This window comes from Caretta caretta, chromosome 7 (genome assembly GCF_965140235.1).
Source record: "Caretta caretta isolate rCarCar2 chromosome 7, rCarCar1.hap1, whole genome shotgun sequence".
Taxonomy (NCBI): Eukaryota; Metazoa; Chordata; order Testudines; family Cheloniidae; genus Caretta; species Caretta caretta.
This window is the reverse complement of record NC_134212.1, coordinates 119,682,663-119,708,971: the sequence shown is the minus strand read 5'-3', so window position 1 is coordinate 119,708,971 and position 26,309 is coordinate 119,682,663. Positions and strand designations below refer to the sequence as shown.

At 48.8% G+C, this 26,309-nt stretch overlaps 1 protein-coding gene across 1 annotated transcript in view; it reads left to right on the top strand.

The window, feature by feature from the left end:
• The window catches only part of SORCS3 (sortilin related VPS10 domain containing receptor 3), a 500,711-nt gene extending 478,980 nt beyond the window's left edge, over window positions 1-21,731 (top strand). The window contains exons 22-27 of the mRNA XM_048857132.2: window positions 479-591; window positions 4,585-4,716; window positions 6,582-6,681; window positions 10,305-10,410; window positions 17,181-17,341; window positions 18,034-21,731. Of these exons, the coding sequence (XP_048713089.2) occupies window positions 479-591; window positions 4,585-4,716; window positions 6,582-6,681; window positions 10,305-10,410; window positions 17,181-17,341; window positions 18,034-18,098 (677 nt within the window). The 3' untranslated portion in view covers window positions 18,099-21,731. The remainder of the gene's footprint in view (window positions 1-478; window positions 592-4,584; window positions 4,717-6,581; window positions 6,682-10,304; window positions 10,411-17,180; window positions 17,342-18,033) is intronic.
• The last annotated feature ends 4,578 nt before the right edge of the window (window positions 21,732-26,309 follow it).

Here is a 26,309-nt window from a genome sequence, read left to right as displayed (position 1 = left end):
GTTTGCTCTGCAGAGCACATTGCATGACAAGTGCAAGCGAACAAACCCATTTTGAGGCACTGGCTCCAAATTTCATCCTGACCCTGCTTTATTTACCGGGCGGCAGCTTTGCAAGCGGCAAGCCATAGGGTTAGATGTTCAAACTGCAAACCCAAAGCACGATGAAGGGAGCATGGACCCCCCTCTCTTAGCGCTTTCTGTTCTCCTTTCTTTCCTTTTCCCTTTCCTCTGTAAAGTGCCATGGGATGCTACTGGGATGAAAGGTCCTCTATAAGTGCAGTGTGTTCTTCTGTCTGTGTATCTCTGTCCTGCAGTGTGTTGGTCTGTCTCTTTGGCTTTAAGATCCTTTGACTAAAGGAACTGTGGTCCTAATCCAAAGCCATTGATGACAATGGGAGTCTTTTACTGACTTCTCTGGGCGTTGGATCAGGCCCTATGTACTGTCCAAATAGTATTATTATTCTCTCTATATCCACAGAGTATTTCCAGTCTCAGCTCTTGTCATTTTCCCCCAATCTGGATTACCACAATCCTGACATCCCTGAGTGGAGACAAGACATTAGCAAAGTGGTCAAGCAAGCACTAGTGCAGGTGAGTGCCTGGTTCCCATTCTCCTTCCCAAACTATGGAAAGGCAATTAAAATGCAGAGAGTTTCATAGCAGAATAGCTAAAAAAAACAAAGGATGGGAAAGAACAGACATAATGAAGCCATCGTTCTGGAGTTGTCACCAGCAGGCTGTTAATGCGCTGAGCAATTGTAAAACAAATTCATTAGGGGATTTGTACTCAGCATTTTTCAACCTTAAGTATCCCAAAGCACTTTACAAACCCAATGTATTTGTAAAGTGGCTAATAGAATAAGATATTCCTTATTTCCTGTCTGTTGTATTAATTTAGGTGGGATATATGGGCCCAAAGAATCAAAGATGTTAACATGACCCAGACCCTGTCCAACATAAAATTGTTTTAAACAAGGTTCGGGGACTGGCATACAGAGACCTCAAGCTGCTTGGCAAACACACCATTAAAAAGCCCTTTCACCTTTTATTGAAGACACAGAAAAGAAGGAAAAACACTTAAAAGCGTTGGAAATGTGAAGTATTAAATAAGGCTGTTATTTTAACAATGTCCCTGGCTCTACTTCCCTTTAGTTGGAGAAAATCTTTGGAAGGAAAAAAAAACCATGTCTGACAGTCTCTTAGATGGTATTAAAGAGGGTAGTAGCTGTCCTGTCGAGGAAAAAGGAAGATGTGACGGGCTGAAGCTGTTGTTCTTAAAGTCCGATCCTGTTTCCTAGAAGATAAAACAAGACAAACGCGCAAAAGTGGGAGAGCAAAGAACACCAAAGATAGCAAAAGCAGCTTCTGTCTCTGGTGTTGACTCTGACTTGCAAGCTCACTGCTGGAAAAACACAAGCCCAGCACATGGTCTTGTCAGCCGCTCTGAGACCTGACAAACTTGTACCAGCATCAGGCTGCGTAGGGCATTACTTTTAGCTGCCTCTTTCTGGTCACAAGCTTACAGCAGTGTTGCAAAATATGCACGCTTGGTGGGTTAAACCAGACTCTTATTAGCGAGAAGGAAGAGGGAAAGACAGAGGAAAGGGAAGAAATAAGGTAGGCAAAGAAAAGGAGACCTGGGAAGGTAGGGGCACAAAAGCTCATATTTTAGGTGGCGTTTAGGATTCAGCTGAAGCTGGCGGAGGTGATCATCTGGGTCTCTCTCTCTGGCCTGGTCTGGTTAAGACGGCTCTTAGGATGATGAAGGCCCACAGTCCCAGGGGATGGTGGGGGTGGCAACCGTGATGGCAAAGCTTGCTCCAGTAGCCAATCTCTGAGGACGCCAAGGGGAAGTGGTGGGTGGACTAGTCCCATCCCCTCATTATTTTTTCCACTTATTAGGCCTACTTTCCGACAGACCAATGTTGGTTCATTGATTCCTGGCTCAACACTTTTCCTGTTTACCAAGCATGATCTTAGCACAATCCTTGGGTTACAAGAGTAGGCCTTTTAGTTTGCACTAATTCAGCCTGCCTTGCCTTTGCACCTGTTCCCCTCAACGTTTGTTGTTATAGGTTCTTGTGACACTTTATGAACTTACACTCACTTTTACAGCTGAGCTCATACTTAGGGTAAATTGATAGGCCTGGCTATCACAGCAAGTCCCATACAGTTGTGTAATGTTGCTATGTGCTGTTGTGTTCCACTCCACAGGAAGCTGCGTATCAGTGCTAGGTCAAAAGACCTATCTTATCCAGTGATGAGCTGCCAAAATTTTAACAACGGATTCCCTCCTCACCCGACGAGGGGGTCGTTGCTCACTCCCACCCCCTGGGACTCCTGCCCCATCCGACCACCTGCAGTCCTTGACGCCCCGCCCCCCCGGGACCCCTGCCCCACCCCCATCCCCTGACTGCCCCCGGAACCGGGCAGGAGGGTCTCGTGGGCCACCGTAGTGGGTGCCCACCCCACCCCTAAGAGCCAGAGGGACCTGCCGGGGGGCGAGGTGGGGAGTCCCAGTGGTGCTTACTTGGGGCAGCTCCTAGCACCTCTGGCTCCTAGGGGCGGGGGAGCGTAGCTAGGGGGGGAGCAGGGGGAGTGACTGCTCCCCCCACTGATCACATCAAAAATAGCACCTTAGGCGCCGACTCCCTGGGTGCTCTGGGGCTGGAGCCCCAATGGGGAGAATTTGGTGGGTGCAGAGCCCCCACTGGCAGCTTCCTGCCCCGCGCCCGACCCCAGCTCACCTCTGCTCCGCCTCCGCCTCCTCCCCTGAACGCGCCGCCCTGTCCTGCTTCTCCGTGCCCCACCCCCGGCTTCCCGTGAATCAGCTGTTCAGCAGCTGAGAAGCAGGCAGTGGCTTCACGCTCAGGCCCAGGAAGGCGGAGGTGAGCTGGGGCAGGGAACGGTTCCCCTGCGCGCCCCCTACCCCAGGGTTACCTGCTGCAGTGCAGGTGGCCCTCCTTGCGCCCCCCCCGGGAATCCGGGGGGTGGGGGCGGAGAAGCAGAGCAGGGCAGCGTGTTCAGGGGAGGAGGCGGAGGCGGGGCAGAGGTGAGCTGGGGCCGGGCGCGGGGCGAGGAGCTGCCGGTGGGGGCTCCGCACCCACCAAATTCTCCCCATGGGGGCTCCAGCCCCGGAGCACCCAGGGAGTCAGCGTCTAAGGCGCCACTTTTGGCCGGTTGTTAAATTTGAAGCCCTTTTAGAACCGGTTGTCCCTTGCGGAACAACCGGTTCTAAAAGGGCTTCTAAATTTAACAACTGGTTCCAGCTCACCACTGATCTTATCTATCTTATATCTGTACTGGAATGAGAGAGATGTCTTTTCAACTGATATTTAGCCTCCTGTGGAGTGGAGCACATATCAACCCTACATAACTGGTTGAGACAGGAAGTGAAGAATATCTCATCCTATTAAAACAGCAGGAGGTGGAGGGACCTCATTGAGACAGCATGTAACTAACCCTCATTTGGATTTTACCAGGACATTCTGAGCTAACACTCATGAATTCTTGCAAAAACAATAAAAGTGGCATGGAATAATTAATGCTATCAAGCTGCCAGGGACTCTGTTTTTATGTCGCATCAGGTGATAGATCAAAGCAAAAATTCCTGATTGTAATGGGCTCGAAGCAAGAGAAACGTCGTGTACTTTTCCTTCACATTTATTTTCTGCTGTTCTTGGAAACAGAATGTGATTTTTTTTACATTTTAACATTCCTATTTGCCGGTTCTCGCAGGCAGCAAAACTACATGGAAAATTGGCCATTGGTGGAATTTCAGCAATTTAATTTTCACACTGTGAGAAAACGTGGTTCATCTGACGAAACAGGAACATTTTACCCCTTTACCAAATTTAGAGTCACTTTGCAAAAAAAAAAAAAAAAAAGACCGTCTGACTGTTTTCTGGTATCGCAAGCACCAGAAGGCGCAAAGTAAAATAGAAATAATCTAAGAATACTTGTCTCTGCGTCCTCTTGGGACCAAATATTCAGCTACAACCTCTGAGCTACACTCATGCAACTGGTGGTGCCTACAAAAGTGAGGACGCACCCAGCTGACACAGCTAGACAGCCATCTATGCATGAAAAGTAGGCATCGGGGTGGCCAGAAACCTGATCCGTAAGTGCATAATGGGTTCATACCCTCCTTTTCAGGTACCATCAATTGTGTGTGCAGCAGTGGGTGTGCTGAAACAGGCTGCTGGGATCTGGGGTTTTGAGTCAGCTTTCTATAAAGATAGGAGATGTACAAAAATCAGGCTCTACTATAGGTCTGTATTTAAACCTCGCAGAGGTTGGGTTCTTTGGATCCGTGGGTATGGTCAGGCCCCTCCTTTGCTCTACAGGTTAAGGAGGAGGAGTGGTTCTGTACAAGAGCTTCCGTCACAGGTCCTACTGAGTGGACATCGCAGCTCACTAGAGCTATGTTACCTGTAACAGAACCTGAGCTCCCCAGACAATGGGTAGCAGCTCGCTGTCCCCCACTTAATTAGCTCTTCGGAAGGGAACAGGTTGAAAGAACAGAGGGCAGGACCAAAAGGCACTGAGTGACCTTCGAATGCCGCTGCCGTCTCTTCTTCCTAGGCGACTGGTATCCCCGACGAGCAGATTTTGGTGGCGGTATTTCCTGGCCTGCCTACCTCCGCTGAGCTCTTCATCCTACCCCGCAAAAACACGACGGAGAGGAGGAAAGGCCACGAAGGCGATCTGGAGCAGGTAAGCAGCGGGGGTTGCAGCACAGAATGCAGCTACGCTCAAAGAACACCTTGCGTGGACACTCACTGCACGCAGAATCCTCCTGGGGCTTTTATGTTTCTCTAAAAGAAGTGCTCCTGTTCAACTGCAGCTATTGACTTGAAGCCTATCCCACGTTCAGATAGACCCTAGCCCAGATGTGGAGTCTGGGCAGCACTGGAAAGCACTTCGAGCGAGCTTGGGGAACTGGGCACGTTTCAGGGCTGGAGACCCATACATTTCTCATTAAGCAAGGCCATTTTAAGAAGAAAAATAGCCTTTCCCAATGGCTTATTGAGGGATTCTAAGGAAGCTGAGCTGCGTAACCTTTCTCATGCCATGGTCCATAGCACCCCCAGTGGCGAGACCCTGTTACAGTAGTGCCTGCCGCCGGGTCGTACCCTCTCCATTGTGGCCTGAGGACAATATTCTACACGCCTGACAGTAATGGAAGGAGAGAGGACAGAGCAATGAGATAACGAACTGAGGCTCACTACAAATAAATCAGGCTCTTCTGCTTGTGTACGACTGGTAGGAGACCTCTTTATTCTGCAATAGCAATCAGCGCATGCAAACTATATTTGGAAGTTACAATATCCATCCATTTAGATAAATAGGTAATTACGGTGATGAATAGGGACTGCAATGTTCAGGCAAGAGGAGAGTTAGAAACAGCAGCACCAGGCTGCTACAATGTTCACACCAGGATTTCTAAGTGATTAAATCAGCTTTACAAAAGCACCCGGAGTGAAATGCTGCAGGAGAAAGCAGCTTAGCCCTGGCTAGTGTTCTCTGGTGCACCACTGGTGTACGAGATACACAGCACAAGCTTCGTGGGAGGCATCCCACAGCTTTCTCTCTCTGGTGCAACTAGGCATTAAGAAAGGTGGAGGACCACAGAGAATCTTTAGAAGCTCTTGTTACCTGCTAAGCAAAGTCATCCCCTTGAGATGACACTAGCCGATTGAAAGCCAGCAAGGTCGGTCTCTTAAGTGTGTAGCTCAGTGTCCCTAAGGGATCCACGAAGGCGGGTTTGGAAGGCCGTGTGTGGGGATCCTTCTGACTTCGGTTGAATTTTATCATAGAGGGTAGGGACAAGTGCAATGCTGCAGCGATCCCAGGTTTCTGTGAGTTCTGCTTCCATTGCAACACAATGATCTGTGCGCTGTGACCCCGCCATGGAAACGTCACTGTGCAGCATGCTGGACTGCCAGCCCACAAGGAGCCTGCCCTCCAGGTCCCCCATCATTTGAGCAGAGGGAGTGGGCTGGGAGTTAAACAGCCTTCAGGACTAGATCCCACCCCTACTTTAACAGGAGCTGCAGGCCTGGAAACGGTAGGGGAAGGAGTGTCTCCAGGCTGGCCCACTGGTCTATTGACCCATGGTCTGATCCAACCTCCATTGAGCTCAGTGGGAAGGTTCCCAATGACTCCATCGGGCACTGGATCAGGCCCCAAGAGTGTTGATTGGGAGAAAATGAGGGGGATCCCAAAGGATCTTCTTCCTACCCAAGTCTAGCTTTCTTGTGATACATAGGAGAGCAGATCAGATAATCTGGAGTTCCCTTCTGGTCTTAAACTCTGGGCCTCTACAGGTCTTGGTTTCCCTTCCAGTAAAAACATCATAGCACACTCCTGGGGTCTTAAAATTTCACCTTTTGTGCCAGGAGAATCACATGGAACGACACTGAGTTCCTGCAAATGCCTCCCACCGCTCTTACACCCACTCCCCCTGCTGCGGGACGGGTTAGCTTTTAGCTTTCAGAGACTGCATGCGTCCCAAGAGGTTCTGTGTTGCTGGTACTATTGTCCATTTTGACCCCACATATCTCTGATTGGTTCACCAGGTCGTTGAAATCCTCTTCAATGCTCTCAACCAGAACCTGGTCCAGTTTGAGCTGAAGCCCGGCGTCGAAGTCATCGTGTACGTCACGCAGCTGACGTTAGGTAGGTGTGGAGTCCCACACAAGTTGTGCTTCCCCCGTTACTTCTCACAGGAGCAGGGACACACCCCAGCATGCTACTGGCATATAGATAGATGGACCCTGGGGAAAGCGGAGAGTCTCTTAGTCATTCAAGCTGTGGCAGAGGGAGAACAGAGGCTGGCAATTGCATCCTAGCTCCATCCCAGAATTTAAGGAGGAGCCCACACTGTGAGCAAAAGAACCCAATCGAAATTGGGTGGCACTGGGGTCTGTTTCCAAATGCAAAGGTATGCTCCCCGTTACCCGGCATTCTCCCTCCCTGCACGGGACCCTCCACTAGCCAGTCAGCCCTGGAGAAGGGCCAGATCCACACCATTTGGCTCCAGATTGGGACTCGAATTGTCGGAGAGTTTGGGGTGCTGCAATGTGGGATCATGGGTTCAGGCCCACATCTAATCAGAACCTCCAAAAAACATCCCCTTTGTAACGTTTATCCCCCCCCTTTTAAATTGGTTCCTTTCTCAAAGCTTCCCACGATAAGCTAATACCGTCCCAGCCAAAGGAGGGGCTAGATCAGTGAAGCTCTCGCTCCTTGGCCGGAAGTGTGTTCGCTTAAGCTTTGAGGGGGGAGATGGTTTAAAGGAGAGGCATTCAACGTTGGAAGGGGGATGTTCTTCAGAGGTGCCTGACCAGCTTCAGAGCTTGCTTCCACCAGCCCAACCCTCTCCCATGTCTCTAGGTAGCTCAGCTGAAGAAGAGAAAGGGCTGATTAAACCTCGCTTTAGGCAAATGGCTTGGTTAGGTGAAGAAACCCCACACTGTGACAAGAAGCTGCTGGGGCTCAAGGAATGGTTCCCTGGTCTTCGTGGTTAGATCCTGAATTTAACCTTCTGCAGACGGTTCACTGGCCCTTGTTCTTTTGTCAGATTGGAAGGTATTTGCCCACTCTCCGTTTTTGAAGCATCTGCACCACTTATTGACATCGGTCAGGGAAACAGCGTAGTCCGGTGGATGGAACAGAGGCCTGGCTTCCTCCTGGGCTGTAATCTTAGCTCTGTCACTGACTCTCTGCATGACCATGGGTGGGTCACCTTGGCCAAAACTTTTGCACCCCTAACTGGACACCTTTTGGGTCTGATTTCCAGAAGCGCTGAACACCGACAACTTCAATCATAGCCAGTAGGAGCTGGAGTGTTCTGTGCTTCTGAAAATCAGTCCCAAGGTATCTTCAGTTGGGTGCCCAAAATCTGAGAAACACGAAGTCTGCTACCGCTTTTATAAATGTGAGACATAGCTGCTCTGTGCCTCAGTTTACCCACTTATAAATATACCATCATTGTAAGGCTTAGTTAATGCATTAATATCTGTAAAGTTTTTTGAGACACTCAGATGAAAGATCTTTTATAAGGCCCTGATCCAGTGCCCAGGGAAATCAGTGGGAGCATTTACATTGACTTCCGTGGGCATTGAATCAAACCCTTATTGCTAATTAGAGCTGGGTGAGGATCAAGCCCTTATTGCTAATTAGAAGTGGGGGCACTGGGGAGGGGGAGAGAGACCAAGCCACCCAAGAATAGCCCATAGACTCTGTGGTTCGGGGCACTTGCGTAGGGTGTGAGAGATTCAGGTTCCAGTCCCTGCTCTGCTTGATTCAGACCAGGGACTTCAACATGGGGCTCCCAGGCCCCAGACGAGTGCTCTAACAATTGGAGTCTCACTTTTTGGCTTTGTCCAGAAATTCCATCCTGGACCTGAGAAACCTTCCCAATGGAAGTTCCATCGAGGCTGATACATTCGCGTGAAAAGTTGAGATTGCGATGAATCCTTATTTTCCGACAAGAAAACATTTCCCCCCCCAAAATTCCCAGCTGTCTCCATTGTCGCTATAACAGTCCTATACAAGCAGCTGCTGCTCTTTCAGTGAGCATGGAACTTATGAGAGGGAAATGTAGGCATCTGCCGGAGGAACACTTGCCTGAGAGTGACCCATCTCTACAAATGAGCCCTGACTAAGATTAAGCACCGGCTCTCCATCTCCATCTTCACTCATCATAATACATCCCCTCCAATCTTTGGCAGCCCTGCAGCCCACCCTGACGTGGCGCTCTTAGCGAGAGATGAGAGGCCGGAGAGCTTTTAGCTTTTGCTCTTGCTGACCACCCCTTGCAAGTACCTGGCCAGGTCCGCCGTGCAATATTTCAATGATCCCATTAAAGGAAATGGGGGTTCTGGTTCCCGTTGAGTTTGTCTCATAGAATAATGGGATTCACATTCCTCATTCGTGAAACATTCAGAGCCAAGAACTAGCTTAGACCATGGCTCCTGACCTCTCTCCCAGCTACTGCCTTTGCTCAGGCCATAGGTGGCAGGGGCAGCCTGACGCTGGTTAATTTAAGTCGTTGAGATTGCTTTTATTAGGAAGCAAATTCCTTACCAGTGGTATAAACATCAGGCTCCACAATAACAAAAAGCCCCTCACAGACTCTTAGCTCTGGGGGAGAATGATAGACCCTGATGGTCAGGGGTGGACAGCCGATTAGAATTGAAGTGTCAAATCTGTACCCAGATCCCCAAGTTCAGGACTCAGTATTTGTTATAAATACTGCAACTGCCAAAATTCAGATCCAGGTGAAGATTCTGGACAGCCTTCCGGCCTCCCACAGTCTAGGGCGGTTTGGGTCTGAGCTTTTGCTTCAGGTCCTTCCCTCTACAGTGTTTAGATTCAGGAGGTCCAGCCCTTTCCAGCAATGAGAGTCTGAGCCAAGCTTTCTGCAGGCTGGGTGCTTCCGTGGGAGTTCTGAGAACAGGGTGCTGGCAGTATCCGCCTCTTGGATTGCAAGAATCAGGGCAGGGACCAGGAGTGGCTTGGTTGGTGTAGACTCCTCCATGTCTACTGTGCTATATAAGCAATGGAGAGTTGTAATAATGAACCTGGATCAAATGTTCTTTGCAGGTTCAGGAAAGTTCAGCTGCTACTTAAAATCATTTGCAAGAAGCTAGAGGGTCAGTGCTGGGATTAAACTCAGGAGTTCTGAGTTCTCAGTCCCAGTCTTGCACACTGACCACTAGGCCATGAGAATTCTGCCCCAGACCAGCGGTGGGAGCAGCTACCCACACAAGGCACTGCATACACTCTATTATAAACCACCCAAACCATATCAATAGAGGTGGGTCGGCGCTGCAAACTGCTGTGGAATTTGGGAAGCAGCAGGGGGCTGTTTGGTTGGAGGGTTTTGCTTTGGGCTTATCTCCAGCATAAGCTAACAAAATAAAAACATCTCGGCACCAGTCTTATCGAATCACCCTTCAAATCCTTTATGCTTCTGCTCCAGCTCCAGTGAAAGCTTCAAACGAGACAGCCCAAAGAGTTAACAGGGGAACAGTGAGTTTGTCTCAGCGCAGCCTGATTCTGCGTTTTTATCAGGAGCTGTTACAGGGCATCGCCAACTCAAATAGGAGCTTCTCTTTCGAAGGCAGGGGAATTGATTTGTCTCGTACCAGCTGGCTCTGCTCAAACAGCATGTCCCACACAGCGATGATAGGAAAGCAGATGCTGCAAAGAGAGAACCAGGTTCGGCTGCCTGGTGCCCAGACCCCCCTGGTTAATGGCTTCCCAATATAACTGTCTGCCCTTTCTCTTTGCAGCGCCTCTCGTGGACTCCAGCACCGGACATAGCAGTTCAGCGATGTTGATGTTGTTGTCTGTGGTCTTTGTCGGCTTGGCTGTTTTTTTAATCTACAAATTTAAAAGGTATGTTGAGAAGCTAGCTGGGGAGGTGGCTCTTTCCAAGGAAGCCTGGCAAAGGGATGCTGAAAATCCAGAGTTTAGAGCAGGAGAGCCGCACTCCCTGATATGGGGGGTCTAGGATTGAATGACATAAGGGATTTGCGGCCAGAACCTCCCTTGACTTATATAGTTCCCTTGTCTTCCGTGGAGCTGTGCCAGTTTCCATCAGCTGCAAATCCAGCCTCTTGGCTTCAATACAGCTATCCTGATTTACATCAACCGAGTACGTGATCCACTACGTTCAGTGGTGCTCCACCTCTTATCCCAGCTGAGAAGCTAGTCCTTGCTTTGGACTGATTTAGGATGTCAGTAATGTAATTACTCTTCCCTAGCCAAAACGATGAAATGTGCTTGCCTGTAAGGGCTGTGACAGACACTGGACTGGCTGCCACGTTTCCAGGCGGCCAGGCAGTCGAAGATACTGCCAAGTGGACAGTGTGTTACACGGGTACAAGGTGCACGTACAGTACATCCAAAATGTGGCCGCCCATTAGGGTTACGGACCTGCAGTGTTCTGCTGTGTTTGGACAGCTGGGACCTAGTGGCGTTTTCTTACCGTAGCTACGATGGACAATGATTTACATAACGGGGGAAGGGAGGGGGCAAAGGATCACCTGAGGTTTGGCCAGCTCAGTTCTGCACTGCTTTGCACTTTGCATTGTCGTTTACTCTTACAAAAAGCAAGGGTAAAGCAAGCATCTCCCAAGGGGTAGCATTTTACAGCCGCTTTGCACAGGTGGGGCACAGGAGAATCAGGCCCTCGATATTTGATTCCTGTTGCTGCCTGGTCCCAGGAGATGAGTTTTGTCTCCACGTGTTGCTCACCACAGGTAAACCCTGTACTCAAACTGCTGAGTGCTAGCATCAGAACGCAGAAGCCCTCCATTGAGCAGTGTACAAATGATGTCTTAGGAGCCAGTGTTAATCACTCTCTGTTACTTCCCCATCACGTCTGCCCTGCTCTCAGATCAACAGACGATTTTTTTCCCCACGTAACTCGTTGTGAATGCTCCCTGGGACCTGAAAAATCAAGCTGTGTCTTGCAACAGCGCTAGAGATGGGCTTGAACCAGGACCTGAGTCAAAGTGTAGAGGGGGCTGTTCAAAATCCAAATTCAGCAGATCGTTCGGTATCCATACATATCATGGAACCTGCGGCTGTTGTGACCCGACAGGGAGCTTGTCTGTGTCTGACATGCAGAGAACAGATACTTCCATGTTAAGTGCGAAGGTGCCATTACCAGACTTTAATATAAACACCCCGTTCCCGAGCAGCGGTCAGGACGTGCATTGTGTCCATTATACTCTGCTGCCTCAAGTTGTCAAAGAAAACTATGGGGCAAGTGTGCTTTGTTTGCTGAATGGCTGCCTAATGGGCATGCTTCTTAGGCAGACAGAACTCTTCTTAGTGTAATCTTTGCATCCAGTAAGGTTCCTGCCGTGTTAAATGGGCTGCATGCCCAGATCCAGCCCCGCAGCTGTATTGTACTGTACTGGAAATACAGATTGGATCTGATTTTTGATTCCAGGCATGAATACGTTTTAAGTTTCTAACTCCCAAACCAGAGCCTTTCCCCGACAAGTCCCAGCCGTACGCGTCTCTCTCTGACTCTTCTTCAGGAGGATGTAAGGCTGTGCCTCCGAAGGCATTCTCGGGTTGCAGACAGCCTGGGGTCTCGAGAGTGGAAGGCAGTCACTCAGAGGGGCCTGGGCTCTATGCTCCAAGTTGAAATCAATATCATTGTACTTATAAAAAGGAAAGGCCGCTCATTTCTGAACTTTTTAAATTGAAATTGGCTGGTACCATTGCCTAAGGGCTTGATCCGAAGCCCACTGAAGTCAATGGGAATTGAGTGCTCTGATCCTACGGCCACTGAAGTGAGTGGGAAAGCTTCCATTGGTTTCAGGAGAATAGGATCAAGCCCTGAGTGCCCAGGATTTTCATCGGCTCAGATGCAGCGTTTCAGCCTCCTACGCTTGTCAGGTCGATAGCACAAAGCCACTTCACTGTTGCTCTCTGCTCCCGCGCTGTGATGAAATGCAGCTTGCCAAAGGAGTGCCGGCCCTGCTCCTGAGCATGGGATGCCATTCCAAGGACAGGAGGCCCAGTGAGATGGAAAAGACACCTCTGCCCTAGAATGTGGGGACCAGAGGCTGGACTTCTATAGGAACCTTCCTTTTGGAGTGATGCAAAATCCCAAATCTTTCCTCCCTTGCCCATGGCCCCACATGAGGCTTTCTAATCGAGTTGTGTCTGGGGCTTGGTACAAGGGGAATGGGCTAGTAAAGAGGAGTCAGTGCTTCAGGGCTGGAGCACCCCTGGAAAAAAAGAGTGGGTACTCAGCACCCACCAGCCACCTGCCGATCAGCTGTTTGGTGGGTCCCACTGATCAACTGTTCCTCGGTGGGTGGGAGGCACTGGGAGGAGGGGGCGGAGCAGGGGTGGAAGAGGTGGGCAGGGCCTTGGGGAAAAGGGGTGGAGTGGGGCTGGGGCCTCGAAGCAGAGCAGGTGTGGAGTACCCACCTAGAAAGAGGAAAGTCGGTACCAGGCAGCTTGGCAAACCAGTGTGTGCAGCCCCTTGAAAGATAGCCCCTATGCTGCAGCATCGACGGCATCCTAAATGCAGCCTCTCTGAACCTCGCAACCCCCCAAAAAGTGCTCCCCACCTTATGCACCCCTCCCACCTCCCCAGGCGGGATCATTACAGGTGCCTGGTATGACTTTGCTGTGACCCAGGGATGGGGAGCCCAGACCCTACACTCTCTCCAAAGATGTGGGGCAGGACAGCTCTGGGCTGTAGAGGACTACATTCTTAGCTGCTTTGTCCAAACCAACACACGCCACTGCAAATGACAAAGGTTGGGGTGAAATCCGGAACCCCAAATGCCTAACGGCAGGGTCACGGAGCAGAAAACATGCTTAAACCCCAAGCCTGCTGCCTCTTTGGATTAGAAATTATAGCATGCAACAGCTCTCAATAGAGAAATGGGCATAAAGTAAACGCTCATCTCCCACTTCCTCCGAGCTGTCGGTCCACTGGCAGTGTGTACTTTTATGATTAGCTAGAATCACTGTCTGAATACCAAGTTTCTGTTTAGAGAAAGGGGGAGCATGTGGCTGCATAAATGTTTAATTCTGCAAATTTATAGAATTGGCACGCTGCTGGCTTCCACACAGCCTTCTTATTATGAGTCTGTATGTAAGAGACTCAGCCGATGCATTAGAGATCCCTGCTGCAACCTGTTCTCCCAGCTTGGAACCCCTCTGGCTGTGAAAGAAGTGTGTGTATGTGGAGGTCACTCATTACAGGGATCAGAGAATCATAGGACTGGAAGGGACCTCAAGAGGTCTAGTCCAGTCCTCTGCACTCAAGGCAGGACTATCAGTATTATCAGACCATCACTGACAGGTGTTTGTCTAACCTGCTCTTAAAAATCTCCAATGATGGAGATTCCACAACCTCCCTGGGCAATTTATTCCAGTGCTTAACCACTCTGACAGTTGGGAACTTTTTCCTAATATCCAACCTAAACTGCCCTTGCTGCAATTTAAGCCCCTTGGTTCTTGTCCTATTCTCAGAGGTTAAGGAGAACAATTTTTCCCCTCCTCCTTGTAACCATCTTTTATGAAGGTGAAAACTGTTATCATGGCCCCTCTCAGTCTGCCCTTCTCCAGACTAAACAAATCCAATTTTTTCAGTCTTCCCTCATAGGTAATGTTTTCTAGACCTTTAATCATTTTTGTTGCTCTTCTGTTCTCCACTTTGTCCACATCTTTCCTGAAATGTGGCTAACAGAACTGGACACAATAGAATCATAGAATCATAGAATATCAGGGTTGGAAGGGACCTCAGGAGGTCATCTAGTCCAACCCCCTGCTCAAAGCAGGACCAATCCCCAATTAAATCATCCCAGCCAGGGCTTTGTCAAGCCTGACCTTAAAAACTTCTAAGGAAGGAGATTCTACCACCTCCCTAGGTAACGCATTCCAGTGTTTCACCACCCTCCTAGTGAAAAAGTTTTTCCTAATATCCAACCTAAACCTCCCCCACTGCAACTTGAGACCATTACTCCTTGTCCTGTCCTCTTCTACCACTGAGAATAGTCTAGAACCATCCTCTCTGGAACCACCTCTCAGGTAGTTGAAAGCAGCTATCAAATCCCCCCTCATTCTTCTCTTCTGCAGACTAAACAATCCCAGTTCCCTCAGCCTCTCCTCATAAGTCACGTGTTCCAGACCCCTAATCATTTTTGTTGCCCTTCGCTGGATTCTCTCCAATTTATCCACATCCTTCTTGTAGTGTGGGGCCCAAAACTGGACACAGTACTCCAGATGAGGCCTCACCAATGTCAAATAGAGGGGGACGATCACGTCCCTCTATCTGCTCGCTATGCCCCTACTTATACATCCCAAAATGCCATTGGCCTTCTTGGCAACAAGGGCACACTGCTGACTCATATCCAGCTTCTCGTCCACTGTCACCCCTAGGTCCTTTTCCACAGAAGTGCTGCCTAGCCATTCGGTCCCTAGTCTGTAGCGGTGCATTGGGTTCTTCCGTCCTAAGTGCAGGACCCTGCACTTATCCTTATTGAACCTCATCAGATTTCTTTTGGCCCAATCCTCCAATTTGTCTAGGGCCCTCTGTATCCTATCCCTGCCCTCCAGCATATCTACCACTCCTCCCAGTTTAGTATCATCCGCAAATTTGCTGAGAGTGCAATCCACACCATCCTCCAGATCATTTATGAAGATATTGAACAAAACCGGCCCCAGGACTGACCCCTGGGGCACTCCACTTGACACCGGCTGCCAACTAGACATGGAGCCATTGATCACTACCCGTTGAGCCCGACAATCTAACCAACTTTCTACCCACCTTATAGTGCATTCATCCAGCCCATACTTCTTTAACTTGCTGACAAGAATACTGTGGGAGACCGTGTCAAAAGCTTTGCTAAAGTCAAGAAACAATACATCCACTGCTTTCCCTTCATCCACAGAACCAGTAATCTCATCATAGAAGGCGATTAGATTAGTCAGGCATGACCTTCCCTTGGTGAATCCATGCTGACTGTTCCTGATCACTTTCCTCTCATGTAAGTGCTTCAGGATTGATTCTTTGAGGACCTGCTCCAATACTCCAGTCGAGGCCATATCAGCGCAGAAGAATTACTTCTTGTGTCTTGCTTACAACACTCCTGCTAATACATCCCAGAATGATGTTCACTTTTTTTGCAACAGTGTTACACTGTTGACTCATATTTAGCTTGTGATCCACTGTGACCCCCAGATCCCTTTTTGCGCTGTTCCTTCCTAGGCAGTCATTTCCCATTTTGTATGTGTGCAATTGATTGTTCCTTCCTAAGTGCAGTACTTTGCATTAGTCCTTATTGAATTTCATCCTATTTACTTCAGACCATTTCTCCAGTTTGTCCAGATCATTTTGAATTTTAATCCTATCCTCCAAAGCACTTGCAACCCCTCCCAGCTTGGTATCGTCAGCAAACTTTATAAGTGTACTCTGTATGCCATTATCTAAATCACTGATGAAGATATTGAACAGACCCAGAACTGATCCCTGCGGGACCCACTCGTTATGTCCTTCCAGCATGACTGTGAACCATTGATAAGTACTCTCTGGGAACGGTTTTCCAACCAGTTATGCACCCACTGTATAGTAGATCCATCTAGGTTGTATTTCCCTATTTTATTTATGAGAAGGTTAAGCGAGACTGTATCCACAAGGCTTGTTACCCTGTCAAAGAAAGCTATCAGGTTGCTTTGACATCATTTTGTTCTTGACAAATCCATGCCGACTCTTATTTATCACCTTATTATCTTCTAGGTGTTTGCAAATTTATTGCTTCATTATTTGATCCATTATCTTTCTGGGTACTGAAGTTAAGCTGACTGGTCTGTGATTCCCTGGGTTGTCCTTTTCTTATAGATTGGCACTATATTTGCACCTTTGGGGGACTCCGAGGACAGATGTGTGATGGGATAATGCGGGGGGTGTGTGTGTTTGTGTGTGTGGATTTGTTTTCTCCCTGGTTCCCAGAGACAACTGGAGGCTCTATTCCACACAGCATCAGAGAACTCTTTTTCATTCCCCCCCTCCCCCCCCACACACACACTGCTCACAGCTTAAGACAGTAACTTTCCTACTGCTGCTTCTTCTGAAAACAGAGCTGAGATTCCCTTGATCTACAGGCTCATCTGGACAGTTCTGGGCCTTTTGATCCTAACTGGAGCTTTCCTGTTCACTCTCAAACCTTGATTGGACTGTTCAGGCTCCTTTTAGGGTCTGGTTCCCTTCACCTGGTGGACAGAGCCTTCTCCTACCCCTTATCCATTGCTGGAGAGTTTTGCACCATCTTCCTGGTGTACTCTTCCCCTTCATCCTTTGCTGGACTTCCTTGCACCCCATACACCTGGTTGGGTCTGTTCGATTCTTCCCCTGCCCTGCCTGTTTACCCTGCTTGGTACATTCTCTGTCCATTACTATTGGCAAAAATTCTTGGTTATAGTTGGTGGCTGTTGTTTCATTCTCCAGACCCTAAGCTGTCACTGGTGGTGGCGGTGGAGACTCTGGCCTGTATTGTTTGGGAAAGCAGCCTCCAGACCCAGTATGGCCATTCTTATGTTCTTATGGTTTAATTGCTCTAATGAGCTCAGTTCTGCAATGCCAAAGGCCACTGCCTGAAAAAGGCCTCTTGCTTTCCTTCCTTGGGCAGGAAAATCCCGTGGGTTAACATCTACGCTCAAGTCCAGCACGACAAGGAACAGGAGATGATCGGTTCCGTGAGCCAAAGTGAAAGTGCCCCCAAGATCACGCTGAGCGAGTTCACTGACCCTGAGGAGCTAATGGAGAAAGAACTGGATACTCGGGTTATAGGTAAGGCATGACTCCCTCTTGGCGAGCAGTCATCAACCCAGAGAGCACACTGGCCCTGGAGATACTGGCAGAGTCCATGTTACCAGGGTTCAGGAAAACAAATGGACACTGGCCTGGGTAACAAAGACATCTCAGGGTGTGAATGGGATGGGACACCTCACTGCGGAGGGGTTGTATTCACATGCACAGAGTTGAACTGATAGCCACGTCTTGGGTCAGGAAGAATTTCCCCTCCAGAGTGGGGAGCTTGGGTTATGTTGCACTTTCCTCTGTTCTTGGCCTTTTCCATACTGGGATTCCCCCTTCCCAGCTAGCTGGGACCCCACTGCCATTTATCAATGTGTGATGGCTCTGTGTGTGTGTGTGTGTGTGTGTGTGTGTGTGGTGTTAGCCTTCCACATGTGTGTGATCTTGACTCCCATGATGTTTGGCTGGGGGATGCAGCCCAAGCTTGGGAACCCTAGAGCAAGGCCCAGGTAGGTTCAGGCGGGCTTATCCCATGTGATCCGTTTCCTGCTATTGCAAGAAGTATGGGGTACATCCCCCCACCACCACCCAACTTCTCTCCCTAGACTCGGCCTGTGTCCTGCTGCACTGTGGCTCATCTGTACCCATTGCCCGTGGGCGAGAGGCGACAGGCTGGGCTGTTTCATGAGCTTCCCTGACCCTTTTCTCCCTCTTATCTTCTGCAGGAAGCATCTCGACAATTGCTAACAGCGAAAGCACAAAGGAAATCCCCAACTGCACTAGTGTTTAATAGCGAGAATCCACTTGGTCTACAGCATTTCTGGCTTTTTATTTGTAATTATTATTATTATTGTTATTATTATTATTATTATTATTATTAAAAAAAGAAAATGATACGTCATTATCATCATTTGTGGGGGGCTGGGGAGAGGTGTTTTGTTTACCAGGGCCACATTCATAAACGGCAGATAGATGCTCAGCATTTGGAAAATTCCCATTGGTTACAAATAACGATTGTAGGCCGAGACTACAGGGCTAAGCGATTTGAGTGCCCGGTTTGCATTAAAATGACTGGGAACCATGTGTCTAAATCTCCTAGGTGGATCTGAACATCTCAGCGGAACTGTTGCAGGCAAATGATCCACTTCCCGTCTCCACACCCCGCAGCAAATCAACAGCCTAAGACACTGGAGTTGACTCTGCAATGTGCTGAGTGCCCTCAGCTCCCAATGACTTGCAGGTCTTAGCCGGATCATGCCCACTCAATTGACTCTCCTTGTCCTTTGATGGGGAAACAAACCGAGTGGCGTTAACCGTTTGGGCTCCAAAGCTGGCGGGCAGGATGCACAAGTAGCTACCAAGAAGCATGCACAAGTTTATGAATGAGGCTCCAACCTGTGCATCTGACTAGCGAGGATACCGATGGCATACTGTAGATAATTCCAGTGTAAATAGCTTTTTATTTCTTGGGAAATAATTTAATGTTTAGTAAAAGAAAAGTTTAAAAAAAACCAACCCCACACAAACACACCAACCAGGCCACCAAGGACCCCATGTGAGTTCTTGTGCAACACATGGGTTCTCAATATATTCCAGTTGTCTGTCGTATTTAACTCTTTCAGCTCTGTCTGTGTTACATGGTGGTTTTTCTTTTTGCATAACAGGAAGGATTTTTTTTAGCGGGGGGAGTGATTTTAAGAGGCAGGGGTGAGGATTTCGTAACACACTTTAACAATGCGCATTGGTTTTTCACCCCAGTTCTAGAGCTAAGCCAATGCTCGTAGACTTCCAGTGCAGAATCTGGTGACACTGAGTAGAGAACATGATGGAAGCGATGAGAAAGGATCTTGTTCTCAATGATGGGCAAACCTCAAAGTAGCTGGCTTTGAACAGGCTTCCGAAAGCCGGTCCTGATCCCTACAACCCCTGCTCGTAATGGGCCAGATTCTGATATCCTTATTCGCACTGCGGAGTACCTTTGAGTAGTCTCTCTGAAGTCATGCTCCAGAGTAAAGGGCACTTCTGTGTGAGTAAAGGTATCGGAATGGGGCCTGACGCATGTATTTAGGGACTGTGTGGGGGAATAAGGGTTGCAGTCTCAAGCCTGGTGCAAAGCTGAATCGGCATTTTCTCCAAACCTCTTGAGTCTGCAAAACTGAGCTGGGGTTCTCCAAGGCTTCCTTACCAGCCTTGCAGGGCAACTGCTTGTAGGCCTGGCTGGAAGTGCTGCAAGAATACCTTTTGATGGTTGGTGCTGCCTGGTCAAAACATGGCCTCAGGAATGGCAGCATGAAAACAGGGTCAGAGGATGTGAAGTTCTCTGAAGGTTTTAGAGCCTTCTGACCTCTTCCGTTCCAGTTCTGAACTGGGGGAGTGTTCCGAGCAGGAGGAAATGGGGAAGATGCTAAAAATGGGCCCAGTCCTGCAAGGGTCCAAAGGGAGCGGAGAGTGCCTGGCTGGGGCACCTTTAGGAGCTGCTCAGCCTCTTGCAGGATTATAGAAAGCGGAGATGGGTTCCAAGTTGACGCCAGCTCCAAGACTCCCCGAAGTTTGGGGTGTTTGGATTCAGTGTTCAGGTCATCTGCCCGCAGAGCTGAGCAGGAGGCTAGGCTTTAAAGCTCACTGGACGTGTTACTAGTATCACATGCCTGGGGCTCTGTTCATCAGATGGAAGGTGGTTCAAAGATCTTTACAGGGAGAAAGGCTGGGAAGATCCTTGTGCAAAGAAAAAAGCGGCCCCTATGTCAAGATTCAATCAAAACAGGCAAATTTAGGGAAATGGCATTGTGTGAAACATTAAAGCAAAACAACCTCAAACCACTGCTGCTCCCAGTCTAATCTGCCACTTAACACGCTTGAGGTCCTTTCCATCGGTTTAAAAATAATTTCCCTCACCCTGTCACTTCTGCTCTAGTTCCTGATACAAACAGGAGACTGATGGCTATGCTTTCCTCTCTGACCTTGTGCTTCCATCCATCACATGTGCATACCCTCGTTCTGTTACGCTATCCTTGCTACTGAAACCCCAAATGTTTTACAGTAATGGGCCAATCTGCTGATAATACTGTCACAGCAGGGCCATTATTTTCAAATAGCATCCCATTTATATGGGGGGGTGTGCGTGCGTGTATGTGATTTGCCCTACTCAGACTTTAGGCAAAGGCTTTGTGAGCTGCTGAGCAGAGAAATGGCACTTGGTTCCTACCAAAACATTGTACCAAATGATTTTCACTTTGAACATTTTCAGAGAATTTTACAGGGATTTTTTTCCCAGTGAAATTAAATTTGGAATTGATTCAGTACAAAAAAAAAATCTCGTGGGGTTCCTCCCCCCTTTGCCTTTTTCTGCCTTTTTCCCCATGCACATTGGGGGTGGGGGGGGGGGGGATCATGAGAAGGGAGGGGAACCCACAAAAAATGAGTAGTTTTGCTCGTGGGGAGAGCTGGAAAATAGGACCCTTTTTGAATGATGCAAAGATTTGGCACCAAAAATGCTGTATCAATCACAAAGCCATGTTTGTGTTGAGGGAACATTTCACCCATCTCTAATCCTGAGCAAAACTCAGCTTCTGTGGGACTCAGCAGGAACCGGGGGTTTGATCCGGAGCCTGCTGAAACCAATGGGAGTTTTGCCACTGACTTCCGTGAGCTTTGGATCAGTCCCTGAGACTGCATGCTCGCACTCTCCCTCTCTTAGAGTCCATCGCCCAGGCTCTGGGAGGTGTAACTCTCCGCTTGGGTAGACATACACATGCTAGCTCTGCTCAGGCAAGCTCCTAAATATAGCAGCATGGGTGGGATTGGGCTCTCAGTTCAGCCTGTCCCAAGTGCTTTTTATTAAAATAATAGAACAATAGAGAAAGAACACCAAGAAATTTGAAGCCCTGTGGCCCATCTGGGCCATAATGCTGGCTGAAACTAGCAGCTCCATACTACCCTTCCTCACAGCTGCTGTGGAAGGGGGTGTGGCTGTGTTAAGGGGCGTGGCCAGAGCACACTTGTACTCCGCGAATCCCTGGTTGCAGCCACCATCAGTTAAGCAGCCCTGAGGCCGCTCTAAATTGCTCCAGGAGCCCCACCAGCCCCTGCTTAGTCCTGGGGATGGTGTGGGGGGGGAGCGCAAAGGTGGCACAAATCCTCATGCTTCCCTTTGGCGCGTGCCTGTATCACACTTGAGGAGCAAGGTCAGAAACTCTGGTTTCTTTTGAAGAGTTAAAAAAAAATCCCTCCTTTTATATTGTAAGGATTAAATGGGGCAGACAATTGCAATACTTCTATTAAACACGGTAATACAAATGCATGTCATATATATATACATATATATAAATACTGTTCTTGGTTTTCTTGTTCCATTTGAATATTTCTACTGTAAAAAAGGCAGTGGTTTTGAAATTGTTGAAAATAAATGTATTTTTGTACATCAGATCTACCCATGGCTGCTCTTTCACTGCTCGTCCTTGTCGTTCACTCTTCCAGTGCAGCCCTGGCTGCTTCTGCTCTTCTCCCTCTGCTGAGCCGCCGGAGTGTTTGCTTGCCCTAGGACAGCATTTCTAAATGGGTTGGTTGTCACCCCTGCACGGGGGCGAGTTATGAGGCATTGAAAATGTTGCACTCTAAAGCAAAGAAAAAAAAATCTAGCCCTTAGCCGCACCTTATCAGTTTGGCTGCAATTCTTAGTTTTTGGTTGAATGGCACCGTATTGGAATGAGGCCCCTTTATATGTATCTGACTTGTTAACCATAACATCAGCAGTGTACTAGCGTGGCATGTAAAGCCACATGGGGGAAGTGCTGTGTGTGTCCATTGGGAGAGGAGGCCTTTAAATCAGTTAGGGTGGAAAAATATGAATTAAACAAAAGAGGTATCCTTCCCACAGTGGGGCAAGGGACCAGATCAGAACGTCACCAAAAAACAGCCCTCCTCGCCAATTACTGATCTGCTTAATAGCCCATTCAGGGGGCCAGGCAGCTAGCTTTTGTTCCCAGTAGTGCTGAATCTTGGCTCTTGCTATTTGCCTTGCCTATCTGCTGCTGCTATACCGTTAGCCGTGCTTTATTAAGCTAACTCTCCATAAAGCCACATGCTGCCCTGACAAAGGCTCTTTGTAGTGTCCTGTCTGTGCCATTGGTAAAGCTGATTAAAATTTGAAATGACACATTTGCCCTTTGGCGTCATGTTACCATCAACATTTGCTATGAGGAAAGATTTATTTCTAATACTAAGTGCAGGGGGCTGGATTAGATGACCTATCGTGTACCCTTACCGGCCTACATTTCTGTGATTCTACGATTCATCTACTTGTCCATTGGGAAAAAGCAAAATGAAATGTTTTGTTTGGGGGGTGACCCAAATCAAATTAATGTTAATCTCTGTCTTATGGGTACCTCCTGGGAGTCGTGGTTTCCATTCCCATGAGCCATTACAGTAGCTCAGCCACAAACTGAGACCACAGTGCATCATGGGAGATAGTCAGGCTAGAAAACAGGACCCATAGCGGGGAGGGTGGGGAAAGAGACCCAGAAATACAACTCTCATAAGGTACCCCGGCTGCTCAAACAGAGCCATTAATGTTGACCATAAATGAAATCTTTTGAAAGTCCCAAACTGAAATTGTTGCGAACTTTTATTTTTGTGTTTGGATAGTTCAAATTTCATCCCAATTTGGGACAAAACCAAATATCCAAATAGTTCCTGTGTAATAAAAATGCCGTGTGTTGGTCAGTTCCAGGCTCCTCGTTTATTTTGAGAAGGCAGAACCCACAGACCCGCCATCCAGTTCACCATCTGCCTTTCAAACCAGCTTTCCTGCCACATCGTTGTTCTAGTGAGGCGCTGTGGAATTTACACGTCACATGCACAGAGCACCAATGCAGACAGGAATCTTCCTGGGACCTGCGAGCTGGCGATGGAAAGAATGAGCGTCGGGACTTCTGCTGGGTTTCCCTCATGCTCTCTCTTCTTTTTCCCTCTCCCCAGCGAAGTACTATGGTTATTAAGCCCTATCAAAGCCCCATTCCACCGCTGACATATTATTGTAATACAGCATCTGAGTGCTATTCTCCTGTCATGTATTATGGTACTCCTACATCAGCAGACTGGCAGCTGACAAGCACCCACGTTCCAGTGACGGATCGCAGCTGGGACGTTTTCCAGCGCTGCTTTGCCTTTAAGGAGAGAGGTTAGTTTGGCAGGTGGAAAGTAAAGAACACAAGGAGGGCAGTGCTGGAGAGCTGCCATTGAGTTTTCAAAGCCTTTAAATCTAGATTATGTATGAGGTTGGCTCTGGTGTTATAATTAACAGGGCTGCCGATGTTTCCATCAGAAACCCGTGGGTAGGGGTGGAAGGGGAGTTAGCCCTTCACTCAAGCTTATTCAGCTGCTATTTGGCACACAACTATCGGTGCAGTGTTTATGTGAGAGAGAGGCAGAAAAAGTGCTCCCCAGATTTGCCAGTGTCAATTACAATCCTGCCCAATTTCAGATGCTTCATTGTGTCTTGGGCGAGCTACATTTTGCAAATGAGAGTGTAGGAACCTACCAGGGAGGGGAAGGGGCAGGGGCAGGGAGATGGCGGGGGGTGGGGTCGCCCTTAATAAATACAAAAGGGTCTGATTCACTGTTTGCTTATGCCAGTTGCACTTGTGCATCTTCAGTGAAGTTACTCCTGATTTGCACGAGCATGAGCACCATGTGAGTCGTTTACGTGCCCACTTCAAGGCAAGACTCGATCCCCTTTAGTGCTAGCTGGGCATCGCACGGCGTTGTAGGGTCAACATTTGGAGCAGTTTGTAACCAAACAAATTAAATTCAATAAAAACCAGGGTGAGGGGAAAAGACGGAGGTGGCTGGTTATGAACCAGGCTAGAAACATTTTCATGTCACATGCTTTTTAAACTGTCATGATAAATCTGTGTTGGTCACGAAAGCCACAACGGCAACTTGTTCAGGTACCCCTGTTACCAGAAAGCAAAACTGATTTGCAACCAAAATGTGAAACTGATGCCGGTGGCCTCATTTTACTGGCAACTTCACCCAGAGCATGGAAAGCCTTTCCCAGCCCCCGAGAGCTCCCTGTCCCACTACTATTCCCTTCCCTTGCAATGAGCCTGCATAGTGCTAGGAATACAGGTGAGGCCACGTTTAACCACCTGATTCTTTACCTTGACAGTGGCTCTATAACTGACAGTCTACTGGTTCCAACAGCTCTGAACCCTATTAAAAGATGTTGTGGGACTTTCATCATCTTCGCTTCCCTTCCCTGACTATGGGCCAAATTCCTGCTCTGACAATCACTTCTCTCTGCCCACCACTTGGGGTGTAATGCAGGATTGGTCCCGATATTTAAAAAAAAATAATGAAAAGGATGCAACCTCCCTCCGCCCCGAGATATTCACTGGACTCCACGAATGCAAAGCTAGCCAGGGTTAAATCTGCTGGCCTCCTTCACGGTCCCTAGGCATTGCAGCACATTCGGCATGGGGGCTCACCGTCACCCGGCACGACTGCAGGGTGAGTTCAGGGGCAATGGGCGTGACCGCCATTCTGGGCATTTATGTCAGGCTCTGAGTGTTAATAGATTGTGAGGATGGAGCTGAGAATGTAGCTCTTTCAGTGAGGAACATGTTGAATAACCACAGGGACTAAACCAATTAGGGCCCAGTGAACTGGTTTGGATGAAATAGGAACTGCAGTTTCGCCCAGAATCCACGCTGACCCCGGGTCTTGGGGATGTTCACTCATGGCTGGTGTTGCGTGTGTCTTTAAGCACAGGGGTTGTTTAATTACATGTGAGCAGAGACGTGTATGGGGCGTTACCCGATCAGTTATAATCCATGTAGTCTCACCAGTGAGGTCCTCCTTTTTCTCTCATAGTATGGCCTCGTGGATATAGGACTGGATTGGGATGGGGGTGTGTGTGTCCTGTTCCTAGCTCTGTTACTGTGCTGCTGGGTGACCTTGGGTAAGTCAGTGAACTACCTGCGCCTCAGTGTCCCCATCTGTAAAATGGGGATTAATGTTACTCACAGGCTTTGTGCTCTACTGCTGATGCATGCTGGGTAAAGAGAATGAGAGCATTCGTATTATAATACCACTGCATATCAGGCATGGGGAGAGTGCTCGATGTCTGCACACATACAAATTGTGAGTTAGAAGATAAAAAGCCAGTTGATGGCACTCATGAATACACAGCTCAAGTAGCCTGTGGCTGCCATACCCTGCAAATGGCTGCCTCCATACAGTCCATCCCAGTCTTGAGCAAGGGCGTGGGGCTAAGCCAGACGAGACACTGATGCATAGACCAGGGGTGTGCGCGTGGGGCGAGTTGCCCGGCTCAGAACGCCTTGTAGGGCAGGACTAATGTAACTGTGCAGTGGCAGCTGGAGTCGTGATGATGGCAAGGGTACTGCTACCCTTGGGGCGTGAGGCGGATTTCCCTTGTTTTCTGGTTCTTACATAGGGGCTGGGCTTTCCCCTCGGGCAGCAGACTGGGGTCATATGGCCGACTCCCTAGGACATAGGTGTCACCGGGCCAGCCCTGCAGTTCGTGTAAATCAGGGCAGCTCCATTGACGTCGATGGCCCTATGCCTCTTGACACCAGCTGAGAAGCGGAGGTGTGGAATACGCCACCGTTATCAAACTGGGGCTATTTCTTGGGGAGGGGGAGCCGCTTCTCCCTCCACCTTCCGAGTCATTAAAGTGCCGCTTGCATTTTTGTAGCCTGTTACACAATTATATGCATGCAGGGGGATGTGGCTAACTGGGCCCCACTGCTGGCTGGCGTGACACAAACCTTGCAGCAAATCACTGCATTTGGGACCGCAACATGCTGCTCTGCCAGTGGGAGCTAACACAGCACATGGAGCCAAACCCGTTCAGTGCCGGGCATCTCATTCGTGCCGTGTTACAGCCAGCCCTGGCCCTACTCACCCACTGGGTTCCTGAGACACGGGGTTGGGTGCCATGTTTATTTAAATGCTCATAGCCAGGATCAGTGGAGGT